At 40.1% G+C, this 23,534-nt stretch overlaps 1 protein-coding gene across 8 annotated transcripts in view; it reads right to left on the bottom strand.

Annotated features, from left to right (window-relative positions):
- The window catches only part of LOC149444320 (uncharacterized), a 192,075-nt gene that overhangs the window by 3,759 nt on the left and 164,782 nt on the right, over positions 1 to 23,534 (bottom strand). For all 8 annotated transcript variants that reach the window (XM_089654683.1, XM_089654688.1, XM_089654685.1 and 5 more), the window contains 4 exons: positions 22,016 to 22,065; positions 18,750 to 18,816; positions 10,567 to 10,689; positions 7,332 to 7,400 (listed from right to left, as the gene is read on the bottom strand). In XM_089654683.1, the coding sequence (XP_089510809.1) occupies positions 7,332 to 7,400; positions 10,567 to 10,689; positions 18,750 to 18,816; positions 22,016 to 22,065 (309 nt within the window). The remainder of the gene's footprint in view (positions 1 to 7,331; positions 7,401 to 10,566; positions 10,690 to 18,749; positions 18,817 to 22,015; positions 22,066 to 23,534) is intronic.

Genomic DNA, 23,534 nt, shown 5'->3' with positions numbered 1-23,534 from the left:
TTTACAAAATAATCTAGTGTGGGTGACTGGGGACAAAAAGAAGGCAAATTTATTTAATACCTTCTTCAGCTCTGTGTATACAAAAGAGCATGGGGGAGCTCTTGTCCATAATGGGCGAGTGTAGCTCGGGGTTACCGCTTTTGGTACTGAAACATTACCCCAAGCTACACTCGGGAATACCGCCAGGGAGGTTAAAGAATTGAGCTCTGTCATTTCAAAGTCAATGTTCCTAATTTTTAGGGACTCTTTAATGACTGGCATAGTACCACTGGATTGGCGTAAGGCCAATGTGGTGTCAATATTTAAAAAGGGGTCAAAATCTTTACCAAGTAATTAGAGACCTGTTAGTTTAGCTTCTGTAGTTGGGAAGATACTGGAGAGTTTAATAAAAGACCACATAGATGAGTTCTTGCTGGAAAAAAAAGCAACAGACAGCATGGATTCATGAAAGACGTGGTATACTTGGATTTTGCAGAGTAGTGATTAACGATTCATACTCTGAATGGTCTAGGGTTGTCAGTGGTGTACCCCAAGGTTCAGTGTTGGGACCCTTACTTTTTAATATATTTATAAACAATATATGGTCTGGAATTAAAAATCCCATTTCAGTCTTTGCAGATGACACCAAGCTTTCCAGTGCAATAACATCCTTACAGGAAGTCTCCAATTTACAAGCCAACCTCAATGCACTGTTTAATTGGGCAACTATGTGGCAAATGAGGTTTAATGTTGAGAAATGTAAGGTTCTGCACTTGAAGGCTAAGAATATGCATGCATCATACATACTAGGGGGGGGGTACAACTGGGGGAATCAATGGTGGAGAAGGATCTGGGGGTTCTGGTAGGTCACAAGCTTAATAATGGCATGCAATGCCAAGCTGCGGTTTCTAAAGCGAGCAAAATCCTCTCTTGTATTAAAAGAGGTATAGACTCCAGAGAGAAAGAGATATCATATTACCCCGGTACAAATCATTAGTAATACTTCATATGAAATATGCAGTTCAATTTTGGGCACCAATTCACAAAAAGAACATTGGGGAACTGGAGAAAGTACAGAGAAGGGCAACCAAACTGATACGAGGCATGGAGGAGCTCAACTATGAGGAAAGATTAGAGGAACTGAATTTATTCTCTCTTGAGAAGAGGAGATTAAGAGGGGATAAGAGCAACATGTATAAATACATCAGTGGTTCATATAGTGAACTCGGTGTAGAGCTATTCACCCTGAGGTCATCACAGAGGACAAGGGGGCACTCTTTATGTCTGGAGGAAAATAAATGTAATCTCCAAATATGGAAAGGTTTCTTCACAGTAAGAGCTGTGAAAATGTGGAATAGACTCCCTCAAGAGTTGGTTCTAACCAGCTCAATGGATTGATTTAAAAAAGGCCTGGATTCTTTCTTGGATACACAGAATATAACTGGATACTAACATTTTATAGGTAGAGTTGATCCAGGGAATACTAGATTGCTTCTCGGGGAATCAGGAAGGAATTTTTTCACCATGCAGGAGCAAATTGGGTCATGCTTTGCTGGGTTTTTTTGCCTTCCTCTGGATCAACTGTGGGTATAGGATTATAACTTTTTTTTTTTATGGTTGATCTGGATGGACTTTTGTCTTTTTTCAGCCAGATTAATTATGTAACTTTGCACACTGGGAGTAACGCCAGTAGCATTAGCTGTAAAAAGTCACATTAAAAACATGGGTTTTTCAGGATTTTTTAGCTTTTTTGTATTAGCCTTTAGCCACATTTTGCAGGTTTGTTTAGCATTTTTTTTTACACACAAAAAATAACATTTTGGCTAAAAAAAAACACCCAAAAATGCCAGTTTGCCACGTTTTTCCACGTTTACCAGCGGTAGAGCATTGTTACAGCTAAAAAACTTCTCTAGAAACCCGCTAGTTCTGGGGTTTTTTCCAGCCAAAAACATCACTGCCAAAAAACACTGATTAAAGCCTATGTGTGCATGGACACATAGGATAACATGCTGGGGAGTTTACTGGCTGTAAGAAAAAATAACGTCAAAAGCCAAAAACAGCCGCTGTAAAAATGTCCAGTGTGCATGAGGACTCAAAGAGATCAATATGCACTTGTGTGTGTTAGTGTGTGTGTGTGTATCCCAGCACAGGATTCGCTGCAATCCACCATGAAGTTTCTGTGACACCAGTATCAGAAGGTAGATAATAGTTGTCTCGCTGGCACCTTGAAATGCCCCTCCAAAGAGAACCAAGGGAGCCGTAATAGTGTTATACCATTGAAATATCGATTTATTAAAATAGACTTGTACTTACAGAATCATAAAGAAACGCATAAAAACAGACAAGCCAAAAAAGTTTTTTCACGGCATACAATGAAAGAATTGTATGCTGTGAACCAGGTGCTGGCAAGACAACTATTATCTACCATCAGATACTAGTGTCACAGAAACCACATGGTGGGTTGCAACATGACCTGTGCTGGGATACAAACACGCAATCACATAATAATCATTTTTAGTCTGAGATCAAACCATTTGGTAAGAGGCTATGTGTGGTGAAGGATACACAATTGACACTTTCATATGTGGATTGATTTCCGTCACAGCACTTATTTGGACTAATTTATCAAGCACTTTATTATGTGGACTTTGGTTTGCAAACATGTCATTTGTTTCATTTAACTAAGATTTTTCTGTTCGGTTTTATATTTCTTGCACAAGTGCACTTTCTGTGATTTATTTTAAGCAATTATTGGAAGTACTTCATATTTATAATTATAGGTGAATTTTGGTTATTTGAGTAGCACACCATATCTTTGGATTATTATGTCAGTGTTCAGGCTATTTTGGTTGCAGCACCCTTCATGATACACTTTGCAATATGAATCCACTAAGCGCAGGGTACACTTTAATTTTTTTGATCTGTGTGTCCATTGACACACACAGCATGGCTCAAACCCGTCCTCCGCTCTCTGCTCACTGGATTTGATGGACATGCCTCTATGTCCTGTGAGAGAGGGAAGACAGGAGAGAGCCCCTGCTAATGGGCACAGCGTTGGAGGAGTGAGGATTTGGGTAAATATTTTGGGGGATAAGGGGGCAAAAAGGATGGTGGAACATTTTTTACCTTAATGCAGGAAATGTATTAGGGTAAAAATGTTTTCCCTTTAGTACCAATTTAACTGAATAAATTATTTCACTTATTAACATCTTTTACTCAAGAGTTATGAAGGCCAGAAGTCATCAATCTTTAGTTAGGTTTTGCTGGAGTAAGCATGTGTTAATTATTAATAAATTACTAATAAATAACCTGTGCTGTCCTGCCCATCCAAAACTGATATTTAGTTAAAGGTAGAACCTGATGTGCAGAGTTAACTCTTGACTTCCTAAACGGTATGTCTTGGATATTTCAAGAGCATGACCTACCTGCTATGGTTTGTGACTCTCTGTACACCTTAGAATATTGGATGTTTCTGCATACATTTGTCTAATTCAGCATTTTTCATAAGATAAAATAAAGGATCCAACAGGGAGAATGAGACCCCCTCCTAATGGCCACAGCAGGTGTGCAGATCCAGGAATTAAACATAGAATTCTCACCAATTCCCTGAGAAATATACAAAGCCAGTATGTGGCCTAAATCTCCAGCATCATCAAAACCTGAAATATCCATCCTGGCTTCAGATCAACAGTGACTGCAGGACTCATCAGCCTGTCCTATTCTTTGGATTTACTATTTATTTTACTTGGCCAGGTTTTTCAACTTCTGCACTCTGGAAGTCTCATGTTTGTAATAAAAAGTATAGAAGATCTAGATCACACAGCTGAATATCTGATGGTGTAATACAGCCAAGACCTGGTTCACACCTATGCGCTTTTATGTGAGTTTTGAAGTGCATAAAAACACATGTATCATAAAAATACATGGTTTCCAAGGAGACCGTTTACATGTGTGTGCTGCATTGAGTGGTGTTGTAAAAGATGGGGTATGTCTGATATTCTATTAATTTACCTACATTTTCTGGGCCAATTAAAGTCTATGGAAGTGCATAAAAATGCGTGAAAAAATGCACTAAAAAAGCACCATAAAGAACATTAAAAAAACGCAAGTAAAAATGCATGACATCAAAAGCAGAAACATATATTTGGTCCTTCAGGAATTATTGGAGCACAGTCATTTGTCTGCTCCTTCTCATATCATAAAATGCAAAAAAGTAGTTTTATACTATATAAGTCTATTATTTAGTATTTGTGTTCTGTGCTTGCCAGGCTCTGGGACATGAACATCTATATACCCTTGGAAATCTATGACCATCATTACAGATGATATAAACAGTGCTCCCACATCTCTAATAAATGCATTGTCCCAACCTCATTGTGAAGCAAACATACTCTGCTTGTAAACGGGTTGCTAGTTAGGCACTGCCCCCCAGACGGGAGAATTTGGGTAAATGTTTTTCTCGGGTCTTTGGCTTGGTGGGTGATATATAAGAGGGACAGTGGTCCAGAGCAAGGAGAGAGAGAGAGAGGAAGTCAAGCAGGACCTAATCTTTGAGCCCAGACGATGTGGAGAGAAAGCCTAAAGCCAACTTCTGAGAGTCTGTGACAATGTAAGATGTGATCAGGACCTGGGGTTCGCCTTGAAGACACCAGCTACTGGGGAATGCCACTGATGGACCTTTAGAATATGGATTCTGCCTTTGCAGGTATCCCGGGGCAGCACATAATCTGAGTTTTGTATGAGCACACAGGAAAAGGACTGTCTTGTCTATTGGACGTTGTAATGTTTTTGGCACTTTAATGTTAGGTAAAACATTGAAACTTTGCCTTCTGCTTGTTCTAAATAATTTAAAGGAGTGCAATGCAAGTAATTGTCACATTTCTACAGCTTTGGGTCACTAGCATATTGGGGTATGAAGAGATAGCACTTAAGAGTCATTCTTGTGCAGTACAAGTGGTTACCAGGGGTAACTAAAGTCTACAGTTGTCTACAGTCTACCTGTCGGTAGTGTGTACCTGTTATAGGTGGACCAGCCTCTAGCAGCGAGGAAGAGGTTGTTGGCACTCCGCCACGGTCTGCCTCCCATGGCAACGGGAGTGGACTCTTACCACAGAGGCCACCATCTTATACAGGAGATATGGAAGCTCAAGAGTCAAGTCAAATGTATATGTGGAGCCCATGCTAGGTGTAAAGTAGTGGAAAACACTGGACAGATGGTTGTGGACAAGGCTCAGCGTTTCCCTCCTAATTGCAAGTTTCAGTGGGAAGATATACATTTACAAGGGGACCCGAGAGTTAACTGGAGAACAGTTATGGTGTAAATGTGCATGGTGTACATTCATCTCTAAAAGTGGAGGTAGAGTATTCCCCTATATCGGCCTCAGCTTTGTCCCAGGACATTGGTGAAAATGGCACAAGAGTAAAGGTACCCCAAAAGTGTGAAGTAGAGTGATCCTGTTATACAGTGCATCCAGAAAGTATTCACAGCGCTTATCTTTTACCACATTTTGTTATGTTAGTCTTATTCCAAAATGGATTCATTTAATTTTTTTCCTCAACATTCCACAAACAATACCCCATAATAACAACGTGAAAGAAGTTCGTTTTGAATCTCTGCAATTTATTAGAAAAAAACAAAACAAAAAAAACCACATGTACCTAAGTATTTACAGCCTTTTCTCAATACTTTGTTGAAGCACCTTTAGCACCAATTACAGCCTCAAGTCGTTTTGAGTATGATGCTACAAGCTTGGCACATCTATTTTTGGGCAATTTCTCCCATTCTTCTTTGCAGTACCTCTCAAGCTCCATCAGGCTGGATGGGGAGCGTCGGTGCACAGCCATTTTCAGATCTCTCCAGAGATGTTCAATTGGGTTCAAGTCTGGCCTCTGGCTGGGCCACTCCAAGAGATTCACAGACTTGGCCCATAGCCACTCCTTACTTATGTGGGCTGTGTGCTTAGGGTTGTTGTCCTGTTGAAAGGTGAACAGTTGCCCCAGTCTACGGTCCAGAGCGCTCTGGAACAGGTTTCATTAAGAATGTCTCTGTACATTGCTGCATTAATTTTTCCTTTGATCCTGACTAGTCTCCCAGTTCCTGCCACTGAAAAACATCCCCCCAGGATGATTCTGCGACCACCATGCTTCACTGCAGGGATGGTATTGGCCAGGTGGTGAGCGGTGCCTGGTTTCCTCCAGACATGACGCTTGGCATTCAGGCCAAAAAGTTCAGTCTTTGTTTCATCAAACCAGAGTTTTGTTTCTCATGGTCTGAGAGTCCCCCAGGTGCCTTTTGGCAAACTCCAGGTGGGCAGCCATTTGCCTTTTACTGAGGAGTGGCTTCTGTCTGGCCACTCTACCCTACAGGTCTGATTGGTGGAATGCTACAGAGATGGTTGTTCTTCTGCAAGGTTCTCCTCTCTCCACAGAGAAATGCTGGAGCTCTTTCAGAGTGACCATCAGGTGCTTGGTTACCTCCCTGGCTAAGGCCCTTCTCCCTCAATCGCTCATTTTGGCAGAATTGCCTGCTCTAGTTAGATTCCTAGTGGTTCCAAACTTCTTACATTTACGGATGATGGAGGCCACTGTGGTCATTGGGACCTTCAATGCTGCAGAAATTTTTCTGTACCCTTCCCCAGATCTGTGCCTTGATGCAATCGTGTCTCGGAGGTCTACAGACAATTCCTTGGACTTCATGGCTTGGTTTGTGCTCTGACATGCACTGTTAACTGTGGGACCTTATATAGACAGGTTTATGCCTTTCCTAATCATGTCCAATTAACTGAATTTCCCACAGGTGGAGTCCAATCAAGTTGTGGAAACATCTCAAGGATGATTAGTGGGAACAAGATGCACCAGAGCTCAATTTTGAGTGTCATGGCAAAGGCTGTGAATACTTGTAATAATGTACATGTGTTTTTTTTTTTTTCGTTTTTTATTTTTAATAAAGTGCAAAGATTTCAAAACAAACTTCTTTCACGTTGTCATTATGGGGTATTGTTTGTAGAATATTGAGGAACAAAATTAATTTAATCCACTTTGGAATAAGGCTGTAACATAACAAAATGTGGAAAAAGTTAAGAGCTGTGAATACTTTCTGGATGCACTGTAGGTACCTAGTGCAACCTGGAAGAACCCACCCCAGGGGTAGTCCTCTCATGTATCCCACACTTGGTATGGGTTATTGGGGAACATAGAGGAAGATCTGTCATCAGCTACCCCGTGCCCTGCCGACATGTTAGTGGAACCTATTCAGTTAAATCCAATAGTACCTGTCATGATGGTTCCTTTATTATATATACAGAACATATTTCTACAGAATATATAAAAATATATGCTATATATATTTTTACCTTCTGTTCCATTCATGAACTCAGCAAAACATTCACTTGCTTGGAGAAAGGAAAATGCTTGTTCAAAGTCTGAAGATAAAAGTAAGTAGAAGGTCAACAGGAGTTATTGAGACCCAAAACAGGTTAACATTTTGATTTGTTAAAGCCCGACTCTGGGCACAAAAAAATAAATAAAATACCCTTGTAGCGGGCTCCTCTGAGCTGCAAGGGTTAAATGCTTGTTCAATCAAGAAGAGGCTTCATTACTTACCAGTCTCCCTAATCCAGTACTCTCCTTTTCTTCTCAAAGCTCTGGGCTGAGGGCAGTCAGTTTGAATCATCATGTACAATGCAGGCCTATTTTATGAAATTATTGTACAGGATTTATATAGCGCCAACCATTTACGTAGCGCTTTACAATATAAAGGGGGACAGTACAATTACAATACAGTTCAATACAGAAGGAATAGGAGGGCCCTGCTCATGGAGCTTACAATCTGTACACTATTGTACATGGTGGGGGCAGGCATGCAATCAGGGCCAACAGCAGCTTAGAGAGAGGGCCGCAGGGTGGACCGGTCGCACCGCTGGTGGAACCCTGCTGAAGCGAGGAAAAAGCCTTTCCTGCAATGAGTATTTAACCCTTGCAATGTGGGAGAGTCCACAAAGGTTTTTTTTTTTTCCTCTTTTTTCCGTGTCCGGAGTAGGGCTTTAGTTTTTTTGTAGTCAGAGTAGGGAAGTAAGGAATACCTCCTTATGGCTTCATAAAGACTCAAAGTGTAGTGCATACTACTTTTATGGACCCGACCAGGCCATATGTGCCATGAATACAATAAATATATTTAGTAAAAAAAAAAAACTGAATAATACACCCATTTAATTTCCTTGTAACCAGGACAAACAATAGAGAAATAAAATGTTGAGAAGGATTCAGCATTTTATATTGGGAATTGAAAAAAAGGGTTTAATTTTTACAATTTATTTTGAAGTCGAACAATAAAAGACACAAATTAATGCAGCTCTGTATGCATTAATATAGCATCAAAAGGTAATATTTTTAACAGTGTAAGTACGTACATTTCTATTGGTGTGCTGCAGTACTCACGTGCCTAACAAAAAATAAAATGCTGATAGGAGAAAAGAACATAATGATGGAAAGATAAGCTCAGCAGTGTGCCACAGAAGCGTAACTATAAATGTTGCAGAATCACAAATCGTGACCCGGCCCTATTCTCCAGGGGTCCCCAGCGGTTCCCCTATCACATTTAGTTCTACATCTGGATAGGACTTTGTTTACTATGCTTCAGTTTGTGAATGTATGGGAAGCTCTGTACACAGCTACTTCTGTCCAATCATTCTGTGCAGCTGAGGCTGCAGAGATTGAGATTGAGGGTAATGTCCTCAACCTCCTTTTTCTGTCTCAAAAGTGAAACATCAAAGGTCATTGGGATGTCCTCAGCAGGGCTCCTAAAAAAAATTGTAAAAAAAAAACAAAATTGTAAAGTAAAAATAAAATAAAAACCCCAAAAAACTACCTTGTCCACTGTCCTACTGATACCATTTACTGCATTACTGACAAAGTCCACTACCATACTGACACCATCCACTGCTCTACTGACAGGCACCATTCACAGTTATACTGACACCAGTGGCAGAACTACCAGTATCGGAAAGGTCAAACTTGCTACCAGGAACAATAGGGTCCAGTAGCGAGTGCAACGTTTGCGACCCTGGTAGTTTTGCCATCGTGGAAGACCCCCCCCAAAACAGCAGGAAGGGGGCCCACTGCAGAAAATGTGAAAGAATCCCACTGTGGAACCATAATAAAGGGTCTTGCAATGGGAGTAAAGGGCCCCAGGATTAATGGAAAGGGACCCGGGATCAGTGGGATGGGCCCCAGCTGGGGGTCGGGGGGCCCTTCATGTTTACTTGCACAAGGGGGTCCTGAAGGTTCTAATTGCGCCTCTGGTGTCTCACTTTTCCTTTTTCTGTAGTGTCGCAGGATGATGGTAAGGTGGAGACTTGTAAGTGAAACTGCAGCAATTTTCAGGTCCCCTTTCAGACAGACATGTGCTGCGTGGTACAGCTATATAAATCTCAAAACTGGATAGACAGAAATGCAACTCCTTTGACATATTAAACAGCTCCTTTATATGTATTTCATTTGTGTATTAGGCTATTTGCCTTGAGTTCAGCTTTAACGCAAGTTATTAAAGTGTTACTAAACCCAGGACCCTGCATTTGCTATATCTGGTCTCCCACAGTACACAGAACATGGACATGCAATTATTTTAGTAAATATAAACTGAAAAATACCTTTTCTCATCAGCAGTTAGAGCAGTCTTGTGACTTCTATCAGTGTCCAGCAGAGCACTGGTTAAAGCTTGTAAGAGTTTTCATTTCTCCCGATTGTCCTATGAGTCTGCAGGACCCCTGACCCTCTGTCTGAACAGTGCTGATTGGCCCTGTGCTGATGACATGCACTCTCCCAAGGAAAAAAACCTCTCTAGTAACACACCAAACTGAGCATGTGCAGCTTGCCCCCAAGACTCTGTTCTATCAGGAAATGATTTGAGGACAGTAGAAGTAGAAGATTAGAGAAGATAAAATCAAACCTCTTTTACACAATGTGGAGGATTAACCCCTTAGGTTCCACAGTGAGTATAACAAGCGTGCTTTACTGCATATACAGACTGACTGTACTGTTCTGGATTTAGTAACACTTTAAAAGAAAGACAAATATAGCCTCTGAAAAATTTTAGTTTAAATGGACAGAAAAGTTAAAGTAGAATTAAAGGCAATTATTTTTTTTCCATTTTGGAAAGAGTGAGGGGGGGTTATAACCAGTGTCAGTTTTTTCTCCCATCTGTGTCTCACTGGAGAGATTTCCCTTCACATTCTGTCCCACAGCCAAACAGGAAGTGAGAGGAAATCCCTCCAAAGTGTGGGAATCCCTTGTCACCAACACTAGTGTCTCCAATGGAAATTTTCCCTCTACTACTTTTCTGGAGACAACTCAAAAATTGGATTTCTTTCATTTACTTTTACTTTGGATTATAACAGTAAATACGACAATTAGAGAGGGGGAATCTCCCTAACGGGGCCATAGAAAGCAGTAAAAACCTGACAGTTGTTCTAATCCCTCTCCACTTTATCCAAAACTTAAAAAGAAAAAAGTTTTTCCTTCAGTCTTACTTTAACATTACTGTTTAATATTTGAATCTATATTGTTCATAATTAATAGCAGCAATAATACCTCTGTCCTTGGGCTGTTCGTGAACAATCTTGTGAAAGACCGATTTCATGTAACATGTTACCAGGGTTAGCAAGAATTCTCTGCATTTGTTCTCTCGGCACAAATCCCAGAAAGCTTGAGCTGCTATAAACATATTCAAAATGATTAGACTTTTTAAAAAGGAAAACAATGAATGAGAAGACAACGTGCACTATGCAAGTTCAGGAATCCTATGCCACCAATCAGAAATGATCTTACAAAGTAATATAACTTGCCCAAATCTGAGCAAAGCTAAAATGTGATCCAACATCCAAAGAATATAATATTTCTCTCTGGTGTGAACTGTGTTTGTAATCTACAATTAAATCTGTTTATGGGTTTACTATGAAAAGTTCCACCAAATGGTCTTTGGCATTCTTTTTTTATAAAACTGACTTTTTATTGATTTTCTAGATAAGTGCATAAGCCCTGGTTCACACCAGTCCGGCTTTTAAGTCGTGCTATGTCAGCGTGATTTCAAAGCCAACGATCAGTGTGATTTTAATGTGCAGTTTCATTGCGGCTTCATTAACAGATATTAATGCAAGTCGCAATCAAATTGCACAAAAACTGTGCACAATGGAACCGTTCAAATCATTTCAAATGAGGTGTGACTTGTCATGTGATTTTGAACTGTCAAATCGCATAGGTGTGAACCAGGGCTAAGTGTCAGGTATACAAGCCAAATATTGTAGATTGCTTCAAAAGCAGCAGATCATAGTTTAAGCAAGAGCATATATGTCATGTGCACAGTTAGCCTGCTGCATACTGCTGCCTAAAAACACATCCTTTTTGTATATAGGCATTTTCTTCTACTGAAATAAATGCAGACCATGGTTTGTAGCAGTTCTGGGGTTTGGTACCACTGAAAAAGTATTTTGTATTGGTTTTCAGAAGTATTTCCTCCACTAGAATCTGTTCTAATTTTTTATATATAAATGTTTGACTGTGGATTGGAGGAGAAGTGAGGTCAGCACTTTGTAGATATTATAGATTAGGCCTTTCCTCAAAAGGCCTGCTAGACAAAATTCTGCAAATGTTGTCCGTTTAGGAAATTATAGGGTATTCGCTAAAGAATTAGGCATTGATTTACTAAAGGCAAATGGACTGTACCCTCTGGTAGTGTAGTTGCTGCACTGCTTAGTAAATGAGGGGAAGCTCCGCTGACTTCCATCATCCAGTCATATGCAAGCAAAATGTTTTTTTTTGTGGTTTTTTTAATTTTCTGTCCATGTAATTGGGTATTTATTGCAAAGTGAGGAGTCAACTCATTTACTAAGCGAATGCCCTTTTGGTCCTTCCTATATCAGGGATGTTCAATTTTATATCGTTTGATGCTTGGGACAGTTCTGAGCAACGGGCAGGTGTTTTTTTTTTTTTTTAACCTTCTACATACGTTTCACCTAGCGGCGTCTTCAGGAAGATGCCGCTAGGTGAAATGTACATAGAAGAAGGATCCTGTCACTTCCGAGTCCCTATGACATCACATCCTGCCCGCTGGTAGTGAGGCTTGGAACGCATGCCGGCCATCACAATTGAGATTCACGATACACAGGCTACATAGACTGGTGCCAGTATTTGGGCACTGTCACATGTGAGCATATTGACATTTTATATATCTCAACCATGGTCTTTAATAATTATTATACTTAGAGCATTCTAATCTATTTGGTTTATATGAGCTACTTGGAGCACTATCTATACCTTGAGGAGAGCCTGGAATTGGGAATCCATTCAATTAACCATTCACCCAGAGCTTCGAGAACACCTATCTGGGGGTTGTTATTTTTGGTTCCTTGGATCAAAATTCCATATTAGGAGACCAGGAGGCCCAGTCCATGAGTGCTTGCTGTTGGCTGTCAGCTTATTGCATGACCATAGTGGTTTTTGACCACCTTAACCGGGGCCAATAATTTCTGGTGTGAGAGGAATTCACTTATTGCCTACACATGGTGGAAAAGAAAATCTTTTGATCTGCTGGCTAACATTTCATGGGACTGTCATACACTTTATCTTTAACTGCTTCCCGTCTGGCCTTTAGCAGAAATACTGCTACAGGGCGGCATGGGTGTGCAAAATCACGTGTATATATACACTATTTTGCATCTCCGGGTAAGGGGCACACGTGCCCTACTTGCGCTGCCATTCACTGTTGTGGCTGTCAATCACCATGCCCCGGCCGGTAATTACTCACCGGCGCCCGGTGATTTCCGACTATCACCGACGGGGAGGAAGACTGTTTTGTTTTCTAACAGTCTTCCTCCCCTTCAGCTCAGACACACTACTCTGGATGGCTGTGCACAGCATAGCCATCCTGAGAAGTGCTTACAGTGAAGCACCAAGACACCGGCCCCCTAGTAAAACACTCCCAGCACACAGTTAACCCTTTGATCGCCCCTCATGTTAACCTTTTCCTGCCCAGTGCCATTAGTACAGTGTCAGTGCTTTTTTTTTTAGCACTGATCACTGTATTGGTGTCACTGGGGATGTCAGTGACACCAAGTCATTTCCCCCTAGTGTCAGAATGTCCGCCGCAGTCACGCTATAAGTTGCTGATTGCGTCATTACTAGTAAAAATGGAACACAAAAAAAAAACACAGTATATATACACCATTTGTAAAAGCTATAACTTTCACGTAAACCAATTAATTTACGCGTATTGGGATTTTTTTTTAGCAAAGGCATGTCGCAGAATACATTTTGGTGTAAATTTATAATGAAATTTGATTTTTACTGGACATGTTTAATAACAAAATCAAAAATATTGTTTTTTCTCAAAATTGCTGTTTTTTTATAGCGCAAAAAAATAAAAACTGCACAGGCGATCGAATACCACCGAAAGAAAGCTCAATTCGTGGGAAAAAAAGGAAGTAATTTCCATTTGGGTGCAACGTTGCATGACCATGCAATTGTCAGTCTAAGTAACGAGGAGCCATAATGCAAAAAATGGCCTGGTCAGGAAGGGGGGTAAATCCTCAGGAGGGCAAGTGGTTAATATATTTTGTCTGGGACTTTAAGTCGCTTTATGTTGCTGTGAGATTATTTTGATATAATTTATCATGTCTTATTGAAAATGGAAATGTCCTCCTGCGCTTAATACAGGTAAGGTCCCTAAATTAACAGCTGCTCTCACTCTCCCTTAAACCATTAAGTAACCAATTATATAACCTTAAATTAGTGAAGCGCTAATATAATCTATACATATATTAAAGTGCCATCAGTGAATAATAGTGCTTTGGTGTTAATAATTTCTTACTGATCAATGAAACACTATAACTGATATATACCAAATTAACAACTCATATTAATATATATAAAAATCAAACTAATCCATAATATATCAGTGATAGATAATATAATCCGTGAAAAAGACTATATTTATATCTACAATAAATTCCTACTTCACATCCAATATTAAAGTGAAAAATAATGATCGATATTTAAAGTGAAAAGTGTATATGACAAACATAAACCTTTCAATGTGCATATACAGTTGTGACCAAAATTATTCAACCCCCAATGCTGTAAAGGGGTTTAGGGACTATAGTGTACATTTGGAATTGTATTCAGAATCAAATCCTACAAGGACGTTGTAACTACCCAAATGCAACTAAAATGACATCAATTGTTTATGTAATACAGTAGTAAATGGTTCTTATGTGGTTTCTTCATTGCCACAATTATTCAACCCCTTAAAGACTACCACTCTGAAGAACAGAGGTTCATACAGGTGCTTTCCATCAGGTATTGAAAACACCTGTGGATGTCACCGAGCAGCAATCAAGCATAATAAGCACCAATTAGGCAGCTTTAAAATGACTGTGATACTCAGCTCCTTCTAGACATTTACTGGTGTGGTTACAAACATGGTGAAGGCAAGAGAATGGTCCAGGAAGACAAGAGAAGAGGTGATTTCTCTTCACAGGAAGGGCAATGGCTATAAGAAGATTGCAAAGATGTTAAACATACCAAGAGACACCTTAGGAAGCATCATTCGCAAATTCAAGGCAAAGGGCACTGTTGAAACGCTACCTGGTCGTGGCAGAAAGAAGATGCTGACTTCGACTGCTGTGCGCTACCTGAAGCGTAGAGTGGAGAGAAGTCCCCGTGTGACTGCTGAGGAACTGAGAAAAGATTTGTCAGATGTGGGTACAGAAGTTTCAGCCCAGACAATAAGACGCACACTGCGTAATGAAGGCCTCCGTGCCAGAACTCCCAGGCGTACCCCCTTGCTGTCTCCAAAGAATAAGAAGAGTCGACTGCAGTATGCCAAAAGCCATGTGGACAAACCACAAAAGTTGTGGGATAGTGTTCTGTGGACTGATGAAACAAAATTAGAACTGTTTGGGCCCATGGATCAACGCTATGTTTGGAGGAGGAAGAACAAGGCCTATGATGAAAAGAACACCTTGCCTACTGTGAAGCATGGTGGAGGGTCAATCATGCTTTGGGGCTGTTTTGCTTCTGCAGGTACAGGGAAGCTTCAGCGTGTGCAAGGTACCATGAATTCTCTTCAGTACCAGGAGATATTGGATGGAAACGTGATGCAGTCCGTCACACACCTGAGGCTTGGGAGACGTTGGACCTTTCAACAGGACAATGATCCCAAGCATACCTCCAAGTCCACTAGAGCATGGTTGCAGAGGAAAGGCTGGAACATTTTGGAGTGGCCATCGCAGTCACCAGACTTAAATCCGATTGAGAACCTCTGGTGGGACTTAAAGAAAGCAGTTGCAGTGCGCAAGCCTAAGAATGTGACTGAACTGGAGGCCTTTGCCCATGAAGAATGGGCGAAGATACCCGTAGATCGCTGCAAGACACTTGTGTCAAGCTATGCTTCACGTTTAAAAGCTGTTATAACTGTAAAAGGATGCTGTACTAAGTACTAAGATTGAATGTCACTTGGGGGTTGAATAAAACTGATAATGCTGTGAGCACAGAAAAGACATTTGTGGTTATTTCATTATAACTGTTATGTTATATTTGTCTGACCTACAAGTGCCTCTTTAATGTAAATGTAAGCAAGATGACTGAATGATCAAAAGCAATGTCAAACTGGCCAAAACACTCAATTTCAGTGGGGGTTGAATAATTTTGGTCACAACTGTACAAAAAAAAATATATATAAAAAATATATATATAAAAAAAGTCCATGCAGGTGTAACTTGTGACAAAACGAACAGTGATCTTCACTTCTAGTGCTCAAATAAATCCTCAAATGGCAGCAGTGCCTGCTCACCTCCCCACACTGACCCTCAAGGGGCCAAAAGGCTACTGGTCTCCTCTATGGCCAATCTTTATTTCCAGGTAGCTCAGCAGGGGATCACAGGATTTCCACTCCACCTCCACTCACACGTCATATAGGACACAAACAGAACTTCCCATAGTGTAATATTGTTTAATACAAACACTTCTAGAACATATTGGTTACACTCACATTTGTTTCCTGGTTACAGAAAGCTTTCCACCTCATCCCATAGGTGTATCACATGAAACAAGGGAAACCAATATGACCGCTGCGTCCGGACATGCGTCCCCACGTGACCGGAAGTGACGTAACTCCAAACCGGATATGGCGTACCGACGCGTTGCGTCACGTGCGTCGTGTCTTCATCAGCGTTAACAATATTACACTATGGGAAGTTCTGTTTGTGTCCTATATGACGTGTGAGTGGAGGTGGAGTGGAAATCCTGTGATCCCCTGCTGAGCTACCTGGAAATAAAGATTGGCCATAGAGGAGACCAGTAGCCTTTTGGCCACTTGAGGGTCAGTGTGGGGAGGGGAGCAGACACTGCTGCCATTTGAGGATTTATTTGAGCACTAGAAGTGAAGATCACTGTTCGTTTTGTCACAAGTTACACCTGCATGGACTTTTATATATATATACAGTCATGGCCGAAATTGTTGGCACCCTTGATATTTCTCCAGGAAATCATGTATTTCTCACGAAACGTATTGCATTAACACATGTTTTGCTATACACATGTTTATTCCCTTTGTGTGTATTGGGACAAAACAAAAAAAGGGAGGAAAGAAAGCAAATTCGACATAATGTCACACAAACCTCCAAAAATGGGCTGGACAAAAGTATTGGCACCCTTTCACAACTGCGGATAAATAAGAATGTTACAAGCATGTGATGCTCCTGTAAACTCACCTGGGGCAAGTAACAGGTGTGGGCAATATAGAAATCACACCTGAAAGCAGATAAAAAGGAGAGACGTTCACTTAACCTTTGCATTGTGTGTCTGTCTGTGCCACACTAAGCATGGACAACAGAAAGAGGAGACGAGAACTGTCTGAGGACCTGAGAACCAAAATTGTGGCAAAATATCAACAATCTCAAGGTTACAAGTCCATCTCCAGAGAACTAGATTTGCCTTTGTCCACAGTGCGCAACATTATCAAGAAGTTTGCAACCCATGGCACTGTAGCTAATCTCCCTGGTCGTGGACGGATGAGGAAAATTGATGAAAGATTGCAACGCAGAATAGTCCGGATGGTGGATAAGCAGCCCCAAACATGTTCCAAAGACATTCAAGCTGTCCTGCAGGCTCAGGGAGCATCAGTGTCAGCGCGAACTATCCGTCGACATTTAAATGAAATGAAACGCTATGGCAGGAGACCCAGGAGGACCCCACTGCTGACACAGAGACATAAAAAAGCAAGACTACAGTTTGCCAAAATGTACTTGAGTAAGCCAAAAGCCTTCTGGGAAAACGTCTTGTGGACAGATGAGACCAAGATAGAGCTTTTCGGTAAAGCACATCATTCTACTGTTTACCGAAAACGGAATGAGGCCTACAAAGAACAAAACACAGTACCTACGGTAAAATATGGTGGAGGTTCAATGATGTTTTGGGGTTGTTTTGCTGCCTCTGGCACTGGGTGCCTTGACTGTGTGCAAGGCATCATGAAATCTGAGGATTACCAAAGGATTTTGGGTCGCACTGTAGGGCCCAGTGTCAGAAAGCTGGGTTTGCGTCCAAGATCCTGGGTCTTCCAGCAGGACAATGACCCCAAACATACGTCAAAAAGCACTCAGAAATGGATGGCAAAGAAGCGCTGGAGAGTTCTGAAGTGGCCAGCAATGAGCCCAGATCTAAATCCCATTGAACACCTGTGGAGAGATCTTAAAATTGCTGTTGGGAAAAGGTGTCCTTCCAATAAGAGAGACCTGGAGCTGTTTGCAAAGGAAGAGTGGTCCAAAATTCCGGGTGAGAGGTGTCAGAAGCTTATTGATGGTTATAGGAAGCGACTGATTTCAGTTATGTTTTCCAAAGGGTGTGCAACCAAATATTAAGTTAAGGGTGCCAATACTTTTGTCCAGCCCATTTTTGGGGTTTTGTGTGACATTATGTCATATTTGCTTTTCTGCCTCTGTTTTATATTTGTTCCAATACATACAAAGGGAATAAACATGTGTATAGCAAAACATGTGTTAATGCAATACCTTTTTTGTGTGAAATACTTGATTTTCAGGAAAAATATCAAGGGTGCCAACAATTTCGGCCATGACTGTATATATATATTTTTTTTGTATATGCACATTGAAAGGTTTATGTTTGTCATATACACTTTTCACTTTAAATATCGATCATTATTTTTCACTTTAATATTGGATGTGAAGTAGGAATTTATTGTAGATATAAATATAGTCTTTTTCACGGATTATATTATCTATCACTGATATATTATAGATTAGTTTGATTTTTATATATATTAATATGAGTTGTTAATTTGGTATATATCAGTTATAGTGTTTCATTGATCAGTAAGAAATTATTAACACCAAAGCACTATTATTCACTGATGGCACTTTAATATATGTATAGATTTATTATTTTAGCGCTTCACTAATTTAAGGTTATATCATGTCTTTTGATTTATTGCCTACCTATTCATAATTTTATTTTCACAAGTGTATTTCGCTATTTAGGGACAGCTGATATTATTGGCCTAGTGCTGGCACCATTTACAAATTTCTGATGTTCACTGATTTAAGGTTTTTGAAGGTGCCACAATATTGCTTATTCACAACTCAGTATTTCCTATAAGTTGTTTTAAAATCTGTGTGTTGCTGAGAAAACAGATGTGATCAGGAAGGATTGTTTTATAACTTCTAATGACCTATACCATATTTTGCATTATATTGTAAACCAACCTTTTGTTGTATCTCCAGTTCTTGACATCTGTTCTTCAGCCTCCTTATAACTCTCCATCAGTTTACTCTGGAAGCAAACATTAGACATTTTACTTCTAGATGCATTTCTCTTAAAGTAAAATAGAATAAACAGTGGTTTAAAGGTGTCTTAGATATACAGTATATGTGAAGGTGATTAGCCTAATGAAAGAAAACAATTGTTATTTATGTGCCTGTAGGCATCCATCATGTACAGTATACATTCTGTGCTTACTAGTTTGTTGTGCTACACAGTGACTTTACTGCGTTTATGCTTTCCTGCAAATATAGAGCAAAATCAACTGAGGCTCACTAAATGCTGCAACTGATGAAATCTCAGCAGTTGTCCAATAAGGGTGCAAACTGCATAGGCAGACATACAAACAGTAATGTACATTTCTTTAGTCTCAGTAAAATGTTATCCGACGAAAGACCAGGGACAGCACAACTGATATAGTATATCCATTGTCTACATCGAATGCCAGGTTCATCTAACTCCTAATTGTTTATAAAAATTGAATGTATGTGACAAAAATGGAGGAACTTGGGTTGATGGGGAACTTGACCCTCTCTCAAAAGGACCAAATCATACTAAAACAGCAAAAATTTGCATTACTGGATTGTCTTTAGCTTTTCTGATGTAGTAAGCTCATTCTGGTGGAGAGTATCTAGGGTTACCCTCTAGCTTAAAGTGTTACAAACCCATAACCGTAAAATCAGTCTGTATATGCAGAAAAGCATGCTCACCGTGGAATTTAAGGGGTTAATCCTCTACATTGTATAAAAAAGATGTTTAATCCGGTCTCTGACTCAGATCCTGATAGAACAGAGCCTTGGGGGCAAGCTGCACATGCTCAGTTTGGTGTGTATTGATTTTTTCTTTCCTTGGTAGAGTGCATGTGATCAGCACAGGGCTAATCAGTACTGTCCAGACAGAGGGTCAAGGGTCATGCAGTCTCATAGGACAGTGAGATGAGAATGAAAACTCCTCCAAGCTTTAACCAGTGCTCTGTTGGACACGAATAGAAGTCACAAGACTGCTATATACTGCTGATGAGCAAAGGTGATTTATCAGTTTATGTTTACTAAAATAATTGCATTTCCATGTTCTAAGTACTGTAGGAGACCAGATATAGTGAGTGCAGGGTCATGGGTTTAGTAACACTTTAATCTTTCTTACCCTTCTTTCATGCTTTCTTCTACCCTCCCTCCAGTTGTTCGTTTTTTCCTAATCCCCTTCATTATGTTCCTGATCCTCTGCCCATCCCCCCCAGTGGTCCACTATCCATTCTTTTTCCCTCCCTTCTCTGCACCCCCATTTTTTTTGCCCCAAATAGCATTTCCTGTCTTCTCTTTCTACCACCTATCTCCAGTTTGCTTTTCAGAACCTTCCCCTCCTACCTATTTTCCTTCTACTTCATTTTTGGCAAGAAACTACCTAATTTAAATAGTTCCCCCTTCCTACCCACTGCTCATACTGTCCTTGTTTCTCCCTACCCTGTCCTGTAACACACTTTCACAGCCAGTGGTATCTTTGTACGAGCTCATCTTAGACAGTAACTCAAATGTTACACAGATTTGAACAGTATCTGGTGTTACTTGTCATGTTTTCTGGCTGGTGGTTTGATGAACGTTCTTCATCATATTGTACTACACTTTTTTAAAGTTTTAAATAGACTTAGGAAGAATAAAAACTTCTGTCAGGTCTTTATTATTCTCCATTACCCCACTGGATAGATTTTGCTTTACTTCCTGTGCTTGTGATAGGACAAGAAATGAGGGAACAGTTGGCACTTGGACAAGAAAAATTAAAGACGATCATAACCGGACAGTTTCTAATATTTATTGAAAAAAAATTGTTTTGTTGCAGTTAAAGGCTCCATGCACACTAGGAGTTTTGATAATACTGATAACGTTAGCTGTGTAAAGTCACATTAAAAATGTGAGTTTTTCAGCTTTCTTTAAGGTGATTGTAGCCGTATTAGTGCATTTGCGACAGAAACAATTGAGTACTGTCCGTGATACTTTTTTAATTTGCACTAACATACAATTTTGAGGACAAGCTGTATAGTACTGCTTGGACTTTGAAGAAGGGGACATACCCCGAAAGCTTGTCCTTAAATTGTATGTTAGTGCAAATAAAAAAAGTATCACGGACAATACTCAATTGTTTCTTCAGCTTTCTTTAACGTTTTTGCATTAGTGTTTAGTGGCGTTTTTCTGCGTTTAGTGAGTTTCCCACGTTTTTCCGCGTTTGCATTTTTTAGCGTTTTTTTAAAAAGTCCAAAAATGCTGGTTTGCGGCAGTTTACCATGATTGAACGTGTTTTTTAATGTGATACAGCGTTTCTACAGCTAAAAAACTCCTCTAGAAACCCACTAGTCCTAGGTTTTTTTTCCAGCCAAAAAACGTTGATTACAGTCTATATGTGCATGGACACATAAGATAACATGCTGGGGGGTTTACCAGCTGTAGAAAAAAAACCATCAAAAGCTAAAAATAGTAGCTGTAAAAACGTCCAGTGTGCATGAGGACTGAGTCTCAGTAGGAGAAAGTCCTCTCCTGAAAGGAAAGTAAGGGGAAATCTCCTCAATGCAGATACAGAATGTAAATATTCTGGCTTCATGCGTTTCCCACTCTATCCAGAACAACATAAAATGTTTTGGCTGGAGTTGAGCTATAGACCAGTAAGGGTTTAAAAACACACATGTGCTTTTTTTTGTAAGCTTTAAAGCAGAGCTTCAATAAAAAAAAGGGAATGGCTTATTAAAAGTCTACACGGTGCTGCAGTATTCCGCTACAATCTGGAGATTTCCCTCTCAATACTGCATAATTTGCTTAGTCTTCAGGCTTGGGGATAGCCAGCTTCATTTACCCCAATATCACTGAGCCCAGGATATCATGCACCCACCCCCAACACGTCACACTACAGAAAAGGAGAAGCTGCACAGGATTGAGCTCATCTCTCTGTCACTATGCTATCTCCTTCTATCAGTATGCACCTTTCAACACATAAAATTTCTACATTTTTATTGTACTCATCCCTAAGTACATGGGCTTTGCTTTGCATGGGCTTTGCTCATAGAGGGAAAAGACGATCAGAAATCTGACAACATAATAATATAACACAAGGGACTCTCTTTGGAGTTAAGCGCCGAGGGTATATCAAATGCAGGACACTGACCCACACACAAAAAAACCACACCTGTCTTCGAATACATTAATTTAATAATATACCAAAGTCTTACTTTTTGGTCAATGCTTAGATACATCGACTTGTCAACATTTGCAGGAAATCCTGTAAAAAAAATCAATGAAACCAAATCAGAATATTAAAGTCTTATTTGTACATATCCTGTTCTGTAGGTACCAAAAGTATCTCCTTACATTCTCAGCATTTCAAACCTTATTTTAATTATTGTTAAATTTCATCAAAGAATTTTCAGCAACCCTAGATGCTGGTGTACCATTGCTTGGAGACACTAGGTTTTGGTGTAGTCTGGGAAATCAGGCTTTTGTGTATCTTTGCCTTAGGACCCAAAATATTGGCATGACATTGCCTTGGTATGCCATTTCACACTCTGTCTTTGATCTCTGGGTGAAAATATCACTAAATCCATATCTCAGGATGGGTTCAAATGAAAATACTTGTTTAACAAGCCATAAAAATACATGCAAAAAACATTTATACTAACACAAATGGAAAAAGGTCCAGGTATTTAACAAGGACTTCAATGAAGCAACAATAGGGGAGCAGTGGTGGGGGGAGTGCAACAAAACTATGTATCAATGCAGTACAAGGGCACCTATCACTTTGCCCTGCAGGGGAAAAGATACAAGTTCCCTTTAGATCTAAATTTACACTGAAACCTGAACACCACTGAAACAAAATTATTTGTCTCTTGCAACCTCATGTAAATGCTCATTTAAAGTCTGTTTCCACAGGCCTTACTTTACATTAGATAGATTTGTATGGGAATGCAAAACGCATTGAAATGCAGGGCAGGATATCAACTGTAAGTTATCCTATATGGGTGATGCTGTTGGATGGTAATCGCATTAAAGCATGATGACGGCGACTTCCCAACTGCCAATGAACAAGTCACTCTGACAAAACTTGTATGTGTAGGGTGGGACTCCTGACGTCATCACGCTAGGAGACGGAACTGTGTGAGTACTGTGATGCTGCAGTTTGCACTTGCATCATTGGATTTTACATACTTAAGATATGCTGATGTGATATTCAATTATAAAGCAATAGCCAAAAATGGACAGAATTACTGGCACCCTCAATTTCATATTTGGTAGCACACCCCTTGGAAAAAATAACAAAAATCAATTGCTTCCTGTAACCATCAATGAGTTTCTTACACCTCTACTGGAATTTTGGACCACTCTTCTTTCACAAACTGCTCTCATATTGGAAGGGTTCCTTTTCCCAACTGCCTTATTGAGAACTCTCCATAGGTGCTCTATGGGATTGAGATCTGGACTCATTGCTGGCCAGTTCAGTACTCTTCAGTGCTTTGTCTTAAACCATTTCTGGTTGCTTTTTCAAGGGTGCTTTGGGTCATTGTCCTGCTGTAAGACTCATGACCTCTGACGGAGACCGAACTTTCTGACACTGGGTGCTACATTGCAACCTGGAATTATTTGTTAGTCTTTAGATTTCTTAATACGATGCATACGGTCAAGACATCCAGTGCCTGCAGCAGTAAAGCAACCCCAAAACATCAGTGAACCTCCACCATGTTTGACTGTACGGAC

This window comes from Staurois parvus, unplaced genomic scaffold (genome assembly GCF_062004578.1).
Source record: "Staurois parvus isolate SC_StPar_1 unplaced genomic scaffold, SC_StPar_1.0 ptg000789l, whole genome shotgun sequence".
Taxonomy (NCBI): Eukaryota; Metazoa; Chordata; class Amphibia; order Anura; family Ranidae; genus Staurois; species Staurois parvus.
The sequence above is the reverse complement of the archived record's forward strand: the minus strand, read 5'-3'. Positions and strand labels throughout refer to the sequence as shown.